This window comes from Bombyx mandarina, chromosome A1, assembly GCF_030267445.1.
Source record: "Bombyx mandarina strain Sakado chromosome A1, ASM3026744v2".
In the NCBI taxonomy this organism is placed as follows: domain Eukaryota; kingdom Metazoa; phylum Arthropoda; class Insecta; order Lepidoptera; family Bombycidae; genus Bombyx; species Bombyx mandarina.
The window spans coordinates 10,882,309-10,898,975 of record NC_143234.1 but is presented as its reverse complement, the minus strand read 5'-3'; the positions used below and the strand labels follow the sequence as shown (position 1 = coordinate 10,898,975).

At 39.2% G+C, this 16,667-nt stretch overlaps 1 protein-coding gene across 1 annotated transcript; it reads right to left on the bottom strand.

Annotated features, from left to right (window-relative positions):
* Window positions 1-11,267: 11,267 nt before the first annotated feature.
* Window positions 11,268-14,531, bottom strand: LOC114252291 (uncharacterized). The gene is made up of 2 exons (XM_089739626.1): window positions 12,965-14,531; window positions 11,268-12,874 (listed from the first exon to the last, which is right to left on the bottom strand). Exon 2 carries the CDS (start codon window positions 12,821-12,823, stop codon window positions 11,591-11,593), a length of 1,233 nt encoding a protein of 410 aa, XP_089595752.1. The 5' UTR covers window positions 12,824-12,874; window positions 12,965-14,531; the 3' UTR covers window positions 11,268-11,590.
* Window positions 14,532-16,667: the final 2,136 nt, after the last annotated feature.

Sequence of the window (16,667 nt, the reverse complement as noted above, 5' to 3'; positions counted from 1 at the left end):
CTGCACCGTCTACCAGGCGGAACTACTGGCGCTCCTTAAAGCCACTGAGGAGGTGTTGAGCGATGGGTCTGCTACTTATAACATTTTCTGCGACGCAAGATCCGCCCTTGATGTCATCGCCAGTGGCGAATCTCTCCACCCATTGGCGTTCAAAATTATTAAAAATTTAAAGACCATAACAGAACGCAACTAAAAAATTAGACTTTTTTGCATTAAAGCGCACATTGGGTTGGAGGGGAAATGAAAGGGCGGATGCACTTGCAAAGGAAGCGGCCCTATCCTTAAAATACAAACCGCACTATGATCGCTGCTCGGTCTCGTTCGCCAAGAGAATCATCCGACAGGAGTCTGTCGACGAGTGGGACTTACGTTACACAACCGAAAGTGCGGCATCGGTCACAAAGCTTTTCTTCCCGAATATAAAAAGCTCCTATAGCATAATAAGAAAACTTGAGGTAGACTCCACACTCACGCAGGTTTTCACTGGACACGGCGGGCTCTCAGAGTAGAGCTCTGCATCGATTTAGGTGCAAGGAGAGCCCGGCGTGCGCTTGTGATCCCGCAACCCAAGAAAGCATTGTGCATGTGCTGATAGAATGTCCACTGCATGCAAAAGAAAGATTTGACACCGAACAAAATATAGATTTAAATATATTATTAAGAAACCTACCATTGATATTAGCAGATAAGAAAATTAGAAGTAAATTTATTAAGTATTGTGAAAAAGTAATGAGAATAGTAATACATAGAAATAAGCAGTAAATTATTACTAAAATATATAATAAAATAGTATATATTATTAGTAACAATAAAAATTTAAGTAATGTAAAAAGAATAAGATAAACATGTAATAGCTATAACGTAGGTTAATAATGAAATAGTAAGACAAATAAGGATATGGTAACAACGGATATAGATTAATAATGAAATATGTAAGACAGGTGGGGTTTATTAGAATAAGATGAAATATTGATAGTAAAAAAAAAAAAAAATTATAAAGATAAAATAAACAATAGTAGGCCAAAAGGAGGATCTCCCAAAGGAGTAGAGTGGATAGGGTGTAAGTTAAAAAACTAAATACGAACTGGATGTAAAAAGACTCTGACCTATGTTAGGGGAAATAGTAACGCCCTTTTTTTTTTCGGGTAGAGGGCCGAACCTCCTACGAGGTCCCCGCGCAAAAGGGGCGTGCGGGGTATGTGAGACTCAACGATCTGCATGGTGTTGTGAGCAGACCGCGGGCCCAAGGATTTTAGGGCTAAACGACTTAGGGCAAAACCCACTAAACGACTCCCCTGCACTCTTACACCCGACGTCCGATCCCCTCCGGGTCAGAACCCGGATGAGGTAGGGGGGTTACCGCAGTCAACACTACAACCAGACGGGGCGGCTCACCCCAAGGACGCCCAGCTGACGGAGCCTTCGAGGCGAATCGAAGGCTCTGAAACGTCAGCCGTCTCGGTACGGCAGTCGTCGGGCCGCCCAGACGGTGCCGCTGGTGTCCCGAAATACCCCGCTGGACCAGAACCAGCCTGCCGGGTCGGGACGCGATACACCGTCCACCGGTCGCTCTATTTACTCCACGGCAGCGCGCTAGAGTGCTGGTAGCGCGCCGCGCGGCCTCACCCCCTCAGGTCGCCTCTTGACCTTCACCGGGGGGAGGCCGCTACCTACAGGGGCCGGGACGTACGGGCGTATTCCCGCCTCCGGCCCCCGGCTCGACGGCGACGGATCGGTGCGGAAAGGGAAGAGCTCTCCCTCTCTCGCTCCGCCGCCTCCTTCTGCGAGATGGTGGGCTCGCAGAAGTCGAGCATGGCCTTCCAGGACGCGTCGCTGCCGAGCATCGTAGCCACGACGCGCGGCAGCGAGAGGTGCTCTCCTATGACCGCGACGAGGGCGGCGCGTTGCTCTGGATTCGCGCTCAGTGATGACGGGTGTCTATAAAAAAAAATTGTGGAGGTTGTAATCACATATCATCAACATGTCCATACAAGGAAAAAGGCATGAAATGTTTCAAGTGCAACGTATACGGCTATATTTCCACGCAGTGCGCATCGAGTGGGAAAGAGAAGTCCGAAGACAACGCAGCGCCGGCGACGAAACTCCGAACGCTCACGGAAACAGACGAGCGATGTTTACGGCAAAAGATGTTTACGGCGAAGCGTCAACGACTCAAGAACAGTTTGAAAATGCGTGTAAAAACTATTATGGTGAATCAGTGCGTCGTAAAAGCATTAATCGACTCTGGCAGTGAAATTAATTTAATGTCATATGAACTGTATACACATATAGGTGCACCAAGAAGCGATTTTACAAATTCAGTGTTAGCGGGATTAGGATGTAGCAAAGTGTTGTGTACTGAAAAGTTGACCACTCACATTGAATTAGACGGACACAGTTATAGTGTTAGTTTTTATATTATACCTAGGAACACTATGCCATGCAGTGTAATCTTAGGTCAGGATTTTCTGAAGGACGTATTTACAATATTTTCCAATGGGTCGGTATTTATTACCCCAAGCGCTGATAACTGGCTAGGTAAATTTAGTTATTTTTCAGGGTGTCCTGAGAAGTTTATTGTAGGTGACATAAAAAATTATGATTTGAGACGTGAGGTTATAGAATGCGTGAATAGTTACAACCCTGTGCAGACTAAGGAGTGTCCTATCGAGGTGCGTATCGTACTCAAAGATGACATACCAGTGGCACAACGTCCTAGGTGCTTGTCATTAGCAGAACAACAGATTGTTGAAGAACAGGTATCTCAGTGGCTCAAGAATGGGATTATACGAGTAAGTTATTCGGAATATTCTTCCCCGTTAGTATTAATTAAAAAAAAGGACGGCAGTACGAGAGTCTGTATAGACTACAGACCTATAAACCGGAAAATTGTGAAAGATGAGTTTCCTCTACCCATAGTAGAAGATTTGATCGATAAACTTAAAGATGCTCGTGTATTTAGTGTTTTAGATTTAAAAAATGGATTTTTTCATTTGAAAGTCAGTAAAGATAGTATAAAATATACCACATTTGTAACTCATAATGGACAATATGAATTTTTGAGAGCACCGTTTGGATTATCAGTATGCCCAAAATACTTTATGCGATTTGTGACTATGATATTTCAAGAGCTGATTGCCAAAGGTATACTGGTCATATTTATCGATGATTTATTAATACAAGCACCGGATGAATTTCGGGCTGTGGAGAATTTAAAGGAAGCTTTAGCAGTTGCATCTCAGTATGGGCTGCAGATCAACTGGAAGAAGGCACAGTTACTTTGTCGTCGTATCGAGTACCTTGGACACATAATTGAAAATGGTACAGTGCAACCATCTAAGGAGAAGACTGAAGTCATTGCCAGGTACCCTGAACCAAAGACATTAAAACAGCTTCACAGTTTTATTGGATTAACATCATATTTCAGAAAGTATATTAAAGACTACGCTTTAATAGCCAAGCCTTTGATAGATTTGTTGAAAAAGGATCAAAATTTCGAATTTAATGATGTTCATAAGAAAGCATTTCATATTTTAAAGAGTGCATTAACTGTTAGCCCAGTTTTAAGAATTTGTGACCCTCAGTTGAATACAGAATTGCACACTGATGCTTCTGTTATAGCCTATAGTGCTATATTATTACAAAGAGACAACCAAGGTGAATTACATCCAGTACATTATTACAGTCGCAAAGTCAGTGATGCTGAGAAGAAGTACAGCAGCTATGAGCTAGAAGCATTGGCTATAGTTGAGGGAGTGAAGTAGTTTCGGCATTATCTGTATGGTAAGCATTTTAAGATTGTGACTGATTGTCAAGCTTTCCAGAAAACATTAAGTAAAAATGACCTAACAACTAGAGTAGCCAGGTGGGTGTTATTACTGGAGGAGTATGATTATATAATTGAGCATCGACCAGGTTTGAGCAGAAATCCATTTGTTGGAACTATAGAACTAAGCCTATCTGAGCAGATTAAGCAAGCACAGTTGTCAGATGAAGGTATCAGAGCTATTATGGAAGTATTGAAGTTTCACACTGATGAAGACTACACCTACAGTGATGGTTTGTTATACAAGGGTGCTGAAAGACAGCTAGTAAATCCAAAAAATTTAGAAATGGAAATATTAAAAAGGGTTCATGAAAAAGGTCATTTTGGTAAGAGAAAAATGTTGGAAATTTTAGGAAGAGATTATTACATCAGGAATATTACTAAGAAGATTGAAGAATTTCTATTAACATGCATTCCGCGTCTATTGGCAACTAAAAAGGAGGGTAAACAGGAAGGTTTTCTAAACTGCATTGATAAAGAGAGCATTCCTTTGCATACATTGTGATCATGTGGGACCTCTTTCAGAAACAAGAAAAATGTATAACTATATTTCAACTATGGTAGATGTATTCACAAAGTTTGTCTGGCTATTTCCAGTGAAAGGAACCACCAGTAAAGAGACAATTGATAAGTTAATAATCCATCAGCAGACATTTGGTAACCCTATGCAGATAATCTCAGATCGAGGTACAGCATTTACAAGTAATGATTTCAAAGAGTACTGTGACAGACAGAATATTCAGCATATAATGATAACCACAGGTGTACCAAGAGGGAATGGTCAGGTAGAACGTATTCACAGAATTATTATTGCTGTATTAACCAAGCTTTGTATTGCAGATCCGTCTCAGTGGTACAAACATGTTAGTAGAGTGCAGAGAGCACTTAACAGCACGTACCAACGGAGCATTGACACTACTCCATTTGAGCTCTTAGTGGGTACGAAGATGAAGAATGAAGAAGATATTGTAATTTATGATTTGATCCAACAGGAACAGCAAGATCGCTTTATTCAGTACAGAGAAGAGTTAAAGATGAAGGCTAAAGAACAAATAAGAAAAATTTAAGACGAAAATTGTAAAACTTATAATAAGAAAAGAAAGGAAAGTCGAAAATATGCCGTAGGAGATACAGTGGCTATCAAACGTACACAATTTGATACAGGATTTAAAACTCAAGACAAAATATCTGGGGCATTACCGTGTTACTAAAGTAAAGAGGAATGATCGCTTCTACATCAGCAGACTATATGAAGCCGTGGCCTGATATAGGTGATGCTATTGAGTTAGGGGATTAATTCCTATGTTGTTAGTTAGAAAGTTAAACTATGCTTAAATGTAGTTTTATTCTTTATGGTTAGTCTTTACCTAATGGCTGCACTCATGAAATATTAAACTGGTTAGGTTAAGTTAACAGTTCACACACTTAACAAAGTATGTACTGTAGTTAGTTGAAATTATTGTGGTTAGTAAAGATAAATGTTAGAGAATGTTCAGTATACATTTTAGCTGTGAAAATAATGTTAGTAAATAAGTAAAATAATGTAAGTAATAAAGTAAAAGTGAACATGTTAAAAGCTTGTAAGATGTAATTAGGCTTATGTCATTAAACAGTTGAGATATAATAAATAAAAATGTAGTGTTGCGACACAATGTTTAGAAGAATAATATAAGAGTAATGATAAGACTTGAAACTAAGTTATATTTGTAAACTACTGGATCTGATTGGGGGCAGTCAGATATCAGAATGGCCGAGATGTAGGAACGGAACGGAGTGATATGGAGGAATGACAGATATGGAGCATGACTGAGTGAGAGAGATAGGAGATGCCGTGTTAAGAAGTAAGACAGGAAGCGAATGATTGCGGAACATCTAGATTATTGCATAAGCAGTACGGGAGTAGTTTCCGGACGCGACGACGCTCAGACGCATTGTAACCCGGGAGACGAAAGACGTAACCTTAAGACGATATAATAAGACGAAATAAAGAATCGTGATTTTGTGTAGTGATCGAGTGTTTCACTGGCCCACCCTGAATTTTAAATCCCACATAAATGTAGTTAAAAAAATTATATTATGAAAACTAATTGTAAACATACTACATAATATTATTTGCTAATCTTAATTCTACATACTTACACAAAACTCAATCATGCAATACACATAAATCATACAGTGTTTCAAAAAATAATAAACGAATATAATTAAACAATGAAATGAAATAACAATGAAACGTAACAACCTGCAAACATTCTACCAATGCCGCATCTATGCGAACTAGCTCCTTGTGGCGCCAATATCTACCCGCCACCGATCGGCCGGCGGCTGTACGAGGCGATTCGTTGTACTTACCTCGCTTCTGTGGTAATCTACCCTGTTTATATATTTTAGTTTTTGTTAAATAATTGTCATAGCGCCGCATGTTGTTACTATAAATTATTGTCATGTACTGCACGATCTGAATTAATTATAACTATTTTAATGTTCTCATTTAAGTGAATTTATGTAATTCTTTTGAGAATAAAGAATATCTTTAACCCGAAATGTAATATTTTGTTTATTTTTAATTGTAACAGTATTTATGGCCAGACTAGAAGTATACATAAAAACACTCACACTCGCTATAGTACAGGCTGGTGGCCCAGGCGCATTACCTCACAAACAAAGCAAAATTCATACCCCACATCAGATAACAAACTTTTGTAAACATTTGAGTTATAAGTACATAAAAACATAATAATATAGGTAGTTTTACAGTCCACTGCATTTTCCATAAAGAACCTACTTAATGTAGGGTGCGGTGTGAGTTTGTTATTTAAAGATTATGTGGCTTAAAAGTATTTATTGTTAAAATATAAAGTAAATCAATTAAATGATAATGTCATGAATGCACCCGGGTGACGCGGTTGTTGATCGTGCACTAACGATTTGTGGAAATAAAGTTAACGCGTCGCGCGAATTATGCTGACAAAGGTGTTCGGTAATATATCATCGAACATATTCCGGGGCAACAAAATAGAGGATACTTTAATGAAACCAACAGCACTAAAATTAAAATGTTGGTATAATAAAATTTAAGAACTTAGGGTCCATATAGGTTTTTTTGGTATTGGAGAGCACGCTTTGTTTGACACTTTGGCATAAATGTTCACATCACTAGGCGGAGGGTCCACCGTAGAAGGTCGCGCACTAAACCCTGCCTACATTCTCACAATCACTACACTGTTGAAGCTCGATGCCGTCAGAGATGATCGCCCGGTTTACACTCAACCGTCGTCGTCGCCAGAGTAGCACGCCGGTAGCCAACATTCCTACGATGACGATGATGTTTGTTACCACATATTGATGAATATCGTGAGATGTTAATGATTTTCTAGATCTTCAATACGCACGTGTAGTTTGTGGAGAGCGTTCTTCAAATCTTTAGACTCGCTGATATTAAGGTTCTCAGTGTTGAGAAGAGAGCTGTTTATGATGTTATTTATCGAATCTATATTATTGGAACGTAAATGTTAGGTTTTTTTTTTGTTTTTTTATTGCCTTTGTAGGCAGACGGGCATACGGCCCACCTGATGGTGAGTGGTTACCGTCGCCCATGGACTTCAGCAATGCCAGGGGCAGAGCCAAGCCGCTGCCTACCGCTTAATACTCTTCACAAGCCTCGTTTGAAGAAGGGCATGTCATAGCGCTCGGGAAACACCGTGGAGGGGAGCTCATTCCATAGCCGGATGGTACGTGGCAGAAAAGATCTCTGGAAACGCACTGTGGATGACCGCAGTGGCTCCAGGTAGTATGGATGAGCTCTACTCCAATGGCGGGCGGTGCGATGGTAAAAACGAGATGCTGGTATCATCTCGAACAATTCCTCAGAGCACTCCCCATGGAAAATACGGTACAAAATACAGAGGGAACCGAAGTCCCTCCGCAGACCCAGAGGCTCCAATCTCCAGCTTATTCTTGTTTGTTTTAGGGATCATATGTCCTAATTCAGCATATTCGTTCATGAATGTTTTATATTTTAGTGCCAAATCCTTCTGTTTATGAAACTTATGTTCTAAATTTTTCAGTTGAGCAATCGCCATTGGTTTGATTTACCTAAATTATGTTTTAAATCCTCCTTTAGAGGCAATCTCACTTCATATCGACCATTTTCGATGCGTTTTGTTGTTGAGCAGTAAAAGTTTATACATTCTTGATCTTCTATGGAAATGTTCGTAGATTCGTTGATTTTGTGCCGGCTCATGTCAACGTCGAGTCAGTCCAGCACGGAGTCCGGCACGGCACTCGGACACGTATACAATAAAGAATTATGAGTGATATGACTTTCCTTTGAGACTGACCCACCCGTAACTCCGCACAGTGGTGACCCCGTGCCGTGTCGATAAATTAAATAGTTACAAATAGTGAAAAATATAACAATGATATAATACAAAAAAAATCATACGAATCGGACATTATTAAAAGTGAAGTGGAGCAGATTACGGTTACATCGAGAACAGCCGAGTTCTGGGAAGATCAACCCGACGTGGTTCATACATGCCCAGCTGCATCGGAGCACGTAACTACCGCCTTAGTATAAGGAATAGAAATAGCAATTTAAATTTTTTAATAGACACTGGTGCCAATATTACTGTTTTACCACGTACAGTAATAAGAAAAAAGCTTTTTCTGATAATAGTTCTAAGTATACATTGTATGCAGCAAATAGCACCGTCATTAAAACTTAAGGTACTAAAAATTTGGAATTAGATTTACGTTTAAGAAGATCTTTTCACTGGACATTTGTTATTGCAGATGTAAGTCAGCCTATTTTAGGAGCTGATTTTTTGAAAAATTACCATTTATTATTCGAATTAAGTTCTTGTAAACTAACTGATCAAATAACTAATCTTAACGTTTCATCCTTATTTGTAAATACACATCATATACATAAAACTATAGATATAAGCCACCCGTTTTATGATTTGCTATCGAAAATCCGGATATCACCAAGCCGGTTTCTTTTAAAGAGCCACCGAAACATTCGGTTTACCATCATATCGAGACTTTCGGACCTCCCGTCTCGGACATGCTCGTGCGAGACCGTTGCCACCACATCGTTATGCCAAGGTTAAAGAAGAGATAAGACTTATACAACAGTTGGGGGATTTGTAGACCGTCGAAAAGCGCGTGGGCAAGCCCATTACATGTTGTTGCTACAATATACGTCCTTCTGGCGATTATAGGGCGCTTAACGCAATCACTAAACCCTATACCTAGATCGTACGATTTTACTTATATTTTAGCTAATAAAAAAGTTTTTTCCCGAATAGACATCAATAGAGCGTATCATTTTATAATGGTCGCTCCAGAGGATGTAGAGAAAACCGCTATAATTACACCTTTCGGTCTTTTCGAATTTCTTTTCAACGGTTTCACACTGTTTTAGAAAGTTTAGATTATTTATACACCTTTATTGATGGCGTAGTTATTGCAAGTGACTTTTTAGTACAGCATAGACAACACTTGGAAGAGGTTTTTGAAAGATTTAATAAATTTGGCATTACAATTAATTTAAATAAATGCTCGTTGGTAAAAATAAACTTTCACATCAAGTCACCAAAGCAGCGGAAAGCGATAATAAACCGCTCGCTTATGTTACGCGTTCCGGCCGTATTAGTAAAAAGCCCGTACGTACGTAAAATCATGTACAGTATTAATAACTAAATAATTTACAAGTCATTTTTCATTTTAACAATAACATTTTTATACTCGTACTAGTAAAATGGGTAAAACTATATCAAAAGAGGAGATCGTCGTTGCCCAGAGTGGAGCAAATGCAAGTCTTCAAGATGCCACCTGGCATAATTATTTTAGTTGGTGGATAGTCGGAATTTTAGTGATAGGCATAATAGTGTACTTCACATGCCGAAGCTGTACCTTTCAAGAAAAAATTGTTAAATAAGCATGTGCAAAATATCCATGCACAGGCTATAGAGACCATGCAAGCGGCAAGAGGAAGCATGCGTAGAAGCAGACCAGAGACCAGCGCCGCGAAAGCCACTACTAAAATTGATATCATTTAAATAGTATGTTCGCAAACGCATTTTTACCTTTCGTGGACATTTCGGCAGCAAATCAAACTATTTTTATGTTTAATTTTAATAGGTGTCTGTGTTTTTGTTTTGTTGGTATGTTTACTGTCATGTTAATTTTTATAATTTTTTTTCATTTTTTGTATAATTCTCTTTTAATGTTATATAACAGTACAAATGTTTTTTTTAAATAAGGGGGGAGTGGTGTGCCGGCTCATGTCAACGTCGAGTCAGTCCATCGGAGTCCGGCACGGCACTCGGATACGTATACAATAAATAATTATGAGTGATATGACTTTCCTTTGAGACTGACCCACCCGTAACTCCGCACAATTTCTTCCACCTTCCAAAATTTATGTATTTCTTCTATGTTATTCAGAGCAACGTTACACTTAAAAACCATCCTAACTGTCATTGTTGAGCCATGGGTTGTTGTAAGTTTTCTCCTTTAATCACTTCTCCTAGAATAATGTTAGCGTAGATATCGGCACCGAACAGTAGATCGACTGACCGACTCTTGTAAAACTCGGGATCAACTAAATTGATATTGTTCAAGTATGACCATGCAGGTTTAGAAAATGTTTTGTTTGGTGAGCTTTTTATTAAATTGTTCATAATGAGCGTCTCTAGTTTGAAATTGAATTCTAGTTTGAAGTTGAAATTGAAGTCATTGTTCATTGAGGAGATTTGGATTATCTTTCCTTTGCAGCTGTTTTCGTTTTGGCCTACTCCAAATATCACCCCTTTGTATCTTTGACGCCTTAATCCCAATGTTTGGGCTGCAGCTTCGGATATCAAAGATATTTGCGAGCCTTGATCTAACAAAGCTCGCATGTTATGATAGGTTTCATCAGCCGTTTTCACCTTTACCAAAGCAGTAGCTAATAAAACTTGTGGCAAAAAATAGTGGCATTTTGTGGAGATAATATTAACTGAAATTTCGGAGGAAAAAAGTAGAAAAGGAAGTAATAATGTTTACGTAAAATTGAACCTATCACTCGGGAAGACAACTCATTGGGATTGGATGTGGAGCCCACATAGTCCACAACGCGATAAAAACGGTTTCAGATTGTCTTCCTGTAGATTTCGATAGTATCGTCAAAATTTATTCATATTTTTACATTTACAGCATTCAAGTGAAATCTCTGAAAAAATTCTGCTAGGCTATAGTAAAACAAGGCGGCTCGCATTAATGCCAGCGCTTGAAAAAAAATTTAAAATGTTCCAGCCTGTTCTTGATTTTGAGTTCTCAGACTGTATTTCCTTTGTGTTTTGTTTCTTAGGTGGTTTGTGAAGTCTGCCGTTAAATTACAAATACTATTGAATTCTTTTTGGGTTTAATGCAAAATAATATTGTAAATAATATTGCGCGTCTTGTAGCTGTTGAGTCCCGTTCAGAAGTGAAGGTGGTTGTGTGTGTTCTACGCGTTGCGGAGCTCGCCGGTCCGCCGGTTTGCCGCCCCCTCCCGCGCCGCGCTGCCTTCGTCTTTCCCGACTTCGCGAAAGAGGAGTTGATGCGTAAACATATGGCCCCCGCCTTGGAAGCTCCAGCTTCCAATGAAGTAAAAACAGGATGCTGGTTACGACATGTGTGTTGTGATACTCTCGTTGTAGTCCTCTGCGTTATGTAAGAGTGGGCAGATTTTTGAGTATGCCCGTTGTATAATCCCAGTCGCCGTTTTGAGGTTAGCTACTCGGGATATGCCGTCATTGCCAGGAAATGTTTGCTGCACTCGTCCAAGACGCCATTTGAGTGGCGGCAGGTTGTCTTCTTTGATAAGAACCAAGGTGTTCGGTACGATGTCTTCCTTGTCCGTTTTCCATTTAGTACTCGTCTGCAATTCGGATATGTACTCCTTAGACCACCTCTGCCAAAATTGTTGTCGATTTGTTCCACTCGATCGTAGCGCGTCAGTCGGTGTGATGCCGTCGCCGTGAGGTCGCTGCAGGCTGGTGCGGTCAACGGTCGGCCAATGAGGAAATGACCAGGGCTGAGTGGACGAAGATCGTTTGGATCTGCGGACATTGGGTGTATAGGACGGGAATTCAGGACGGCTTCTATCTGTGCCAATACCGTGCTGAATTCCTCGTACGTTAAGTGTGAATTACCTACAACTCGTCGTAGGTGATGCTTACAAGACTTCACTCCCGCCTCCCATAAACCACCAAAATGAGGCGAATAAGGCGGTATAAAAGACAAATTAATGTTGTCGTTGGCTGCTAGCGAGACAATTTCCTCGGAATTTTCTGTCAAGAATTGTGAAAATTCCTTCATAGCACCTACAAAAGTTTTAGCATTGTCCGAGAAAATTTGAAATGGTTTCCCACGTCTAGAAATGAACCTTTTAAGTGCAAGTATGTATGCTTGAGTCGTTAATGATGTGACCAAATCCAAATATACCGAGCGAGTGAGAAAACAAACGATTAAAATAATGTAACATTTTTCTAATTTAGCACCTCTTCCTTTGCGGTTGAGTATAAACATTGGCCCCGCATAATCTACTCCACATCTAAAAAATGGAAAACCTGACCCCCACGGTTCTATTTCAAGTCTCTCTTTTGGTAAGTTACCCATTTGAATTGAAAAAGGTTTTCCAGTTATGCGCGTACAGATAACACAGGTATGTACGGTGTTACGAGCGAGATCGCGACCTCTCAGCGGCCACCAGCTGTCGCGGATTGAAGCCAGTAGTAGCTGGGGCCCCGCGTGGAGTAGCTGTTTATGTTCATGCTGAAACATAAGGCGCGTGAAGCGGTGTTTAGCGCACAATAGTATGGGATGTTTTTTGTCAAATGAGAAAGTCTCTGAATTACTTAATCTGCCTCCAACCCTTATGATTTTATCACTGTCCAAAAATATGTTTAAGCCTGATATATTACGCGTAGGTTTCAGAGGTAAGTTGTTTACTAGTGCATCATACATGACCGGGAACGATTGTTGTTGAACCACTCGTGCTAAAACCTTAGTCGCATTGTCTAATTCATCCGCCAAAAGCGCGCCGGACTTCCGCTGTGATTTTGATTTTGTACAAATGCTATGAACAAATCTTAACATATACGCAATAGCACGCCGTAATCGATTATATGATGAAAAACGTTCAAATTCAATAAATGACTGCGTCTGACTGACGGACCATTGCCATCGCGTCAGATTTTAATTCTGATAGATCATTGTAGATTCTGGTTGTATGTGTTTTTAATGATCTAGGTGACATACGAAGCCAACCCATAACAATGGTCGAATAAGTTCAAAAATAAATTTTAGAAAACGTCAATCTGAAGGATTGAAATATTTTAGCGTATAGTCTTGTTGGTCGGGTTGTATATTATTAAACGACTTACCTGAGCTTGATTTGACATTCGCATCAAATACACCACGAAGCTTAGTAGTCGTACTGTGTTCTCGTAACACACCGTGGTGTGGTAGAAAATAATGTGGCGTTGTGTATTAAAGTAATATAAAGTAAAGTAATTAAAGTAAGTCTGCTTATGTAGTCATTCACGAAATCGATATGCATTGGCTTATAGTTAGCCGCACTACGTTCTAGCTTGCGCTCGAGTGCATGGATTCGGTTCTCAGCGATAATGAATGTACCGCCGAGCGCATCAGCTGATTCTTGTAAAGGAATGCGCACGGAAAAACGACCCGAATCGTCGCGTTTTGTTGTGGTTTCGAATAAAGTTTCGCATGCGCGTTCCTCTTTTGTATATTTGTTATGAATTGGATGAATTTCTTCCAGCTCCCAAAAGTTTTTTAATTGTGTCTATGTTTTGTGATTTATTATAATGAACTTTATTCGTTGAATTTGAATAGTTCTTATTACAAAATGAGCCAGAAATAATCCATCGAGTTTAGTGTTTTGTAAATACGGACCATGTTTTAAGCGAATTAATCCGTCGTTTAAAAGTTCCCAAAACTTATCTGCACCGATTAATAAGTCTATATCAGAGGGTGAATGAAAATCTGGATCAGCTAGCGTGATGTTGTGTGGAATTTGTATTTTGTTGATGTGTGTATGTGTTAATGATGGTATCTGAGCAGTGATACGAGGTAAAACTATACAAGTTAAGCGCGTATTATAATTATTATTCGTTTTAGCTCGCATCTGAACATCGCATGATTGGGTGGACTGGGTTATGGAGTTACCCACACCTGTGATTTTAATGGAGGACTGTATCAATGGAATGTTTAAGCGATTACATAATGACTGCGAGATAAAGCAATGCTGACTTCCGTTATCGAGAAGTGCACGAATTGTGTGATATTTTTTGTTGCTGTCTGCGATTTCGACTAATGCCGTTGACAACAACACAGTAGGTAGTGTTGGATGTGCTGATGTGGTAATGTCACCGTGATACGTGTGCGAGTGTAGTGAAGCGGTGCCGCCAGTGTGTGGGCTCGACTCAAGCTGCGGCGCCGGCGATGATGATACGGTTGCGCTGGCGTCGTCACTATTGTCATCACGGTGAATTAGACTATTGTGTTTTTTATTACACTTCTTACAGGGACCTAACCAACAGTCTTTGACTGAATGATTTGCGCGTAAACAATTTTGACAAAGTTTTTTGTTACTTAAAAACTTTATTTTATCTTGTGTAGATAATTTTAAAAACGCACTACATGAATAAAGTCCATGATTTGCGTTGCATATGCTACAAGGACGCGATCGCTTATTCGAATTTGACTGCCTATTTTCGTAGTTTTGTGTGGATAAATAAGAGTAACTGTGTGAGTTTGATGGTTGTTTTTTAGTGTTAGTGTCAGGCGCAGGTTTAGTGTGAGATACGTTTATTGTCTCCAACACGTCGGCTTTGTCTCTTAGAAATTTAATTAGATGCGATAATGTTATCTTAAAATTTGACTCTGACTTCTGAATGTCGCTTTTATGAAGTTCCCATTCGCGTTCTGTCGACGCGTCTAATTTAGAAACCATTATGTAAACTATTAAAATATCCCACATGTCAGTAGGTTCACCTAAGGTTTTAAGCGCACGAATATTTCTCAAAACACTGTCAATAAGTTTGCGTATAAGCGCAGATGATTCTTTGTTTATAACCTGCATAGAAAACAGCGCCTTGACATGATGATGCACGAGTAAACGATTATTATTATATATATTTTGCAATAGATCCCACGCAATCACATAGTTTTCGGCAGAAAATTCTAATAATTTTATAACCTGCAGTGCGTTACCGGTGAGACTTGAACGTAGGTAATGAAACTTTTGAATGTTATCCATATCAGGTGAATTATGGATTAAAGAACTAAACGTGTCTCTAAATTCAAGCCAATTATCATAATTTCCATCAAAGGAGGGTAAAGAAATGGTGGGTAGTTTTATGCATGATTTCTTTGTGGAGCTCGATTTCTCACTTTTATTATTTAAGATACATTTAGCTTTGGCCACAATAGAATAATATTGATTTTCAAAAGATTCTCTGACAAGTAACTCATTCTCTAATTGAAGATCAGATACCTTCATATCAATATCATCTTGAATATCAGAAAATTGTTTAAAAAGCTGTTCGATTTTTTGTATACGAACTTGCAATTCCGATTTTTGCAAATCAGTTAGTGTAGAAATATTAAGTGACTCGACAAATTTCGAAAAAAAAGTGAGCTTGCCCTTTAAAACACCTCGCCTCTTAACTAAATCTTTCACTATTTCCTCATCATCTTCCATCGAATGTTGCTTCCTTTTGGTCATTTTAGTGGTTTATTTCACCGGTACGACGAGCTGCACGAATTGTTCACGTTTGCAGGTAGATTGCACACCGTGTTCACGTATTCGAAAATTTACTGGAATTGATTTTAAATTACGGTATTAGCACCGACGAGTATAGGATTGGGTTTGGATAAAAGGAAATACTGGGCTGACCGTTTTATGCTGGTATTCTTGCGTATCATCGGCGTCGAAGGACCATGTTCTTGATTTTGAGTTCTCAGACTGTATTTCCTTTGTGTTTTGTTTCTTAGGTGGTTTGTGAAGTCTGCCGTTAAATTACAAATACTATTGAATTCTTTTTGGGTTTAATGCAAAATAATATTGTACATAATATTGCGCGTCTTGTAGCTGTTGAGTCCCGTTCAGAAGTGAAGGTGGTTGTGTGTGTTCTACGCGTTGCGGAGCTCGCCGGTCCGCCGGTTTGCCGCCCCCTCCCGCGCCGCGTTGCCTTCGTCTTTCCCGACTTCGCGAAAGAGGAGTTGATGCGTAAACACAGCCCTTAGAAAAGTTATTTTCTGAGCATCGATAAATTCCCAAATATTTTAATAAATCTAAGTTAGAATCAAACACCGTTGCATAGTTGTATGTCTGTAAATCTAAATAAAGTAAATTATTAAAGGTTTCTATGCGCCAGTTAAACAATATTGAGTAATTACTCAATTTAAAAGTAGGGACACATATTATAATGTTTGTGTTTTGAACTTTCTGCAATGTTTCTCTAAGTTTTACAATTATATTTACATAATTATCAGTTTTATAAAAGTCATTTTCTCCAATTAATATAACACAAAAGTCATCCATAGTATAGTCTATTAATTTCTTGTCCAAGTTGCTAATGAGTTGCTCTGTATTACAATTCGGAGAAACATAGTGACATATTTCATAGTTTTGAAAAGTATTCTTGGCTATATTTAAGATTATGTTCCTTTTATTTGTACTGACAATACATAGTTTTCTTCTTTGTACAGCTTTCGTCGTAATAGAACGAGCATTTCTTTCTTTGACTTGATTCCTAGTTTGATCCTCTGGCTCCGAGTTTCG

What these genes read in the sequence shown, in the direction of transcription:
- LOC114252291 (XM_089739626.1), bottom strand. Translation starts at nt 12,823, where the DNA reads ATGTATGATGCACTAGTAAACAACTTACCTCTGAAACCTACGCGTAAT.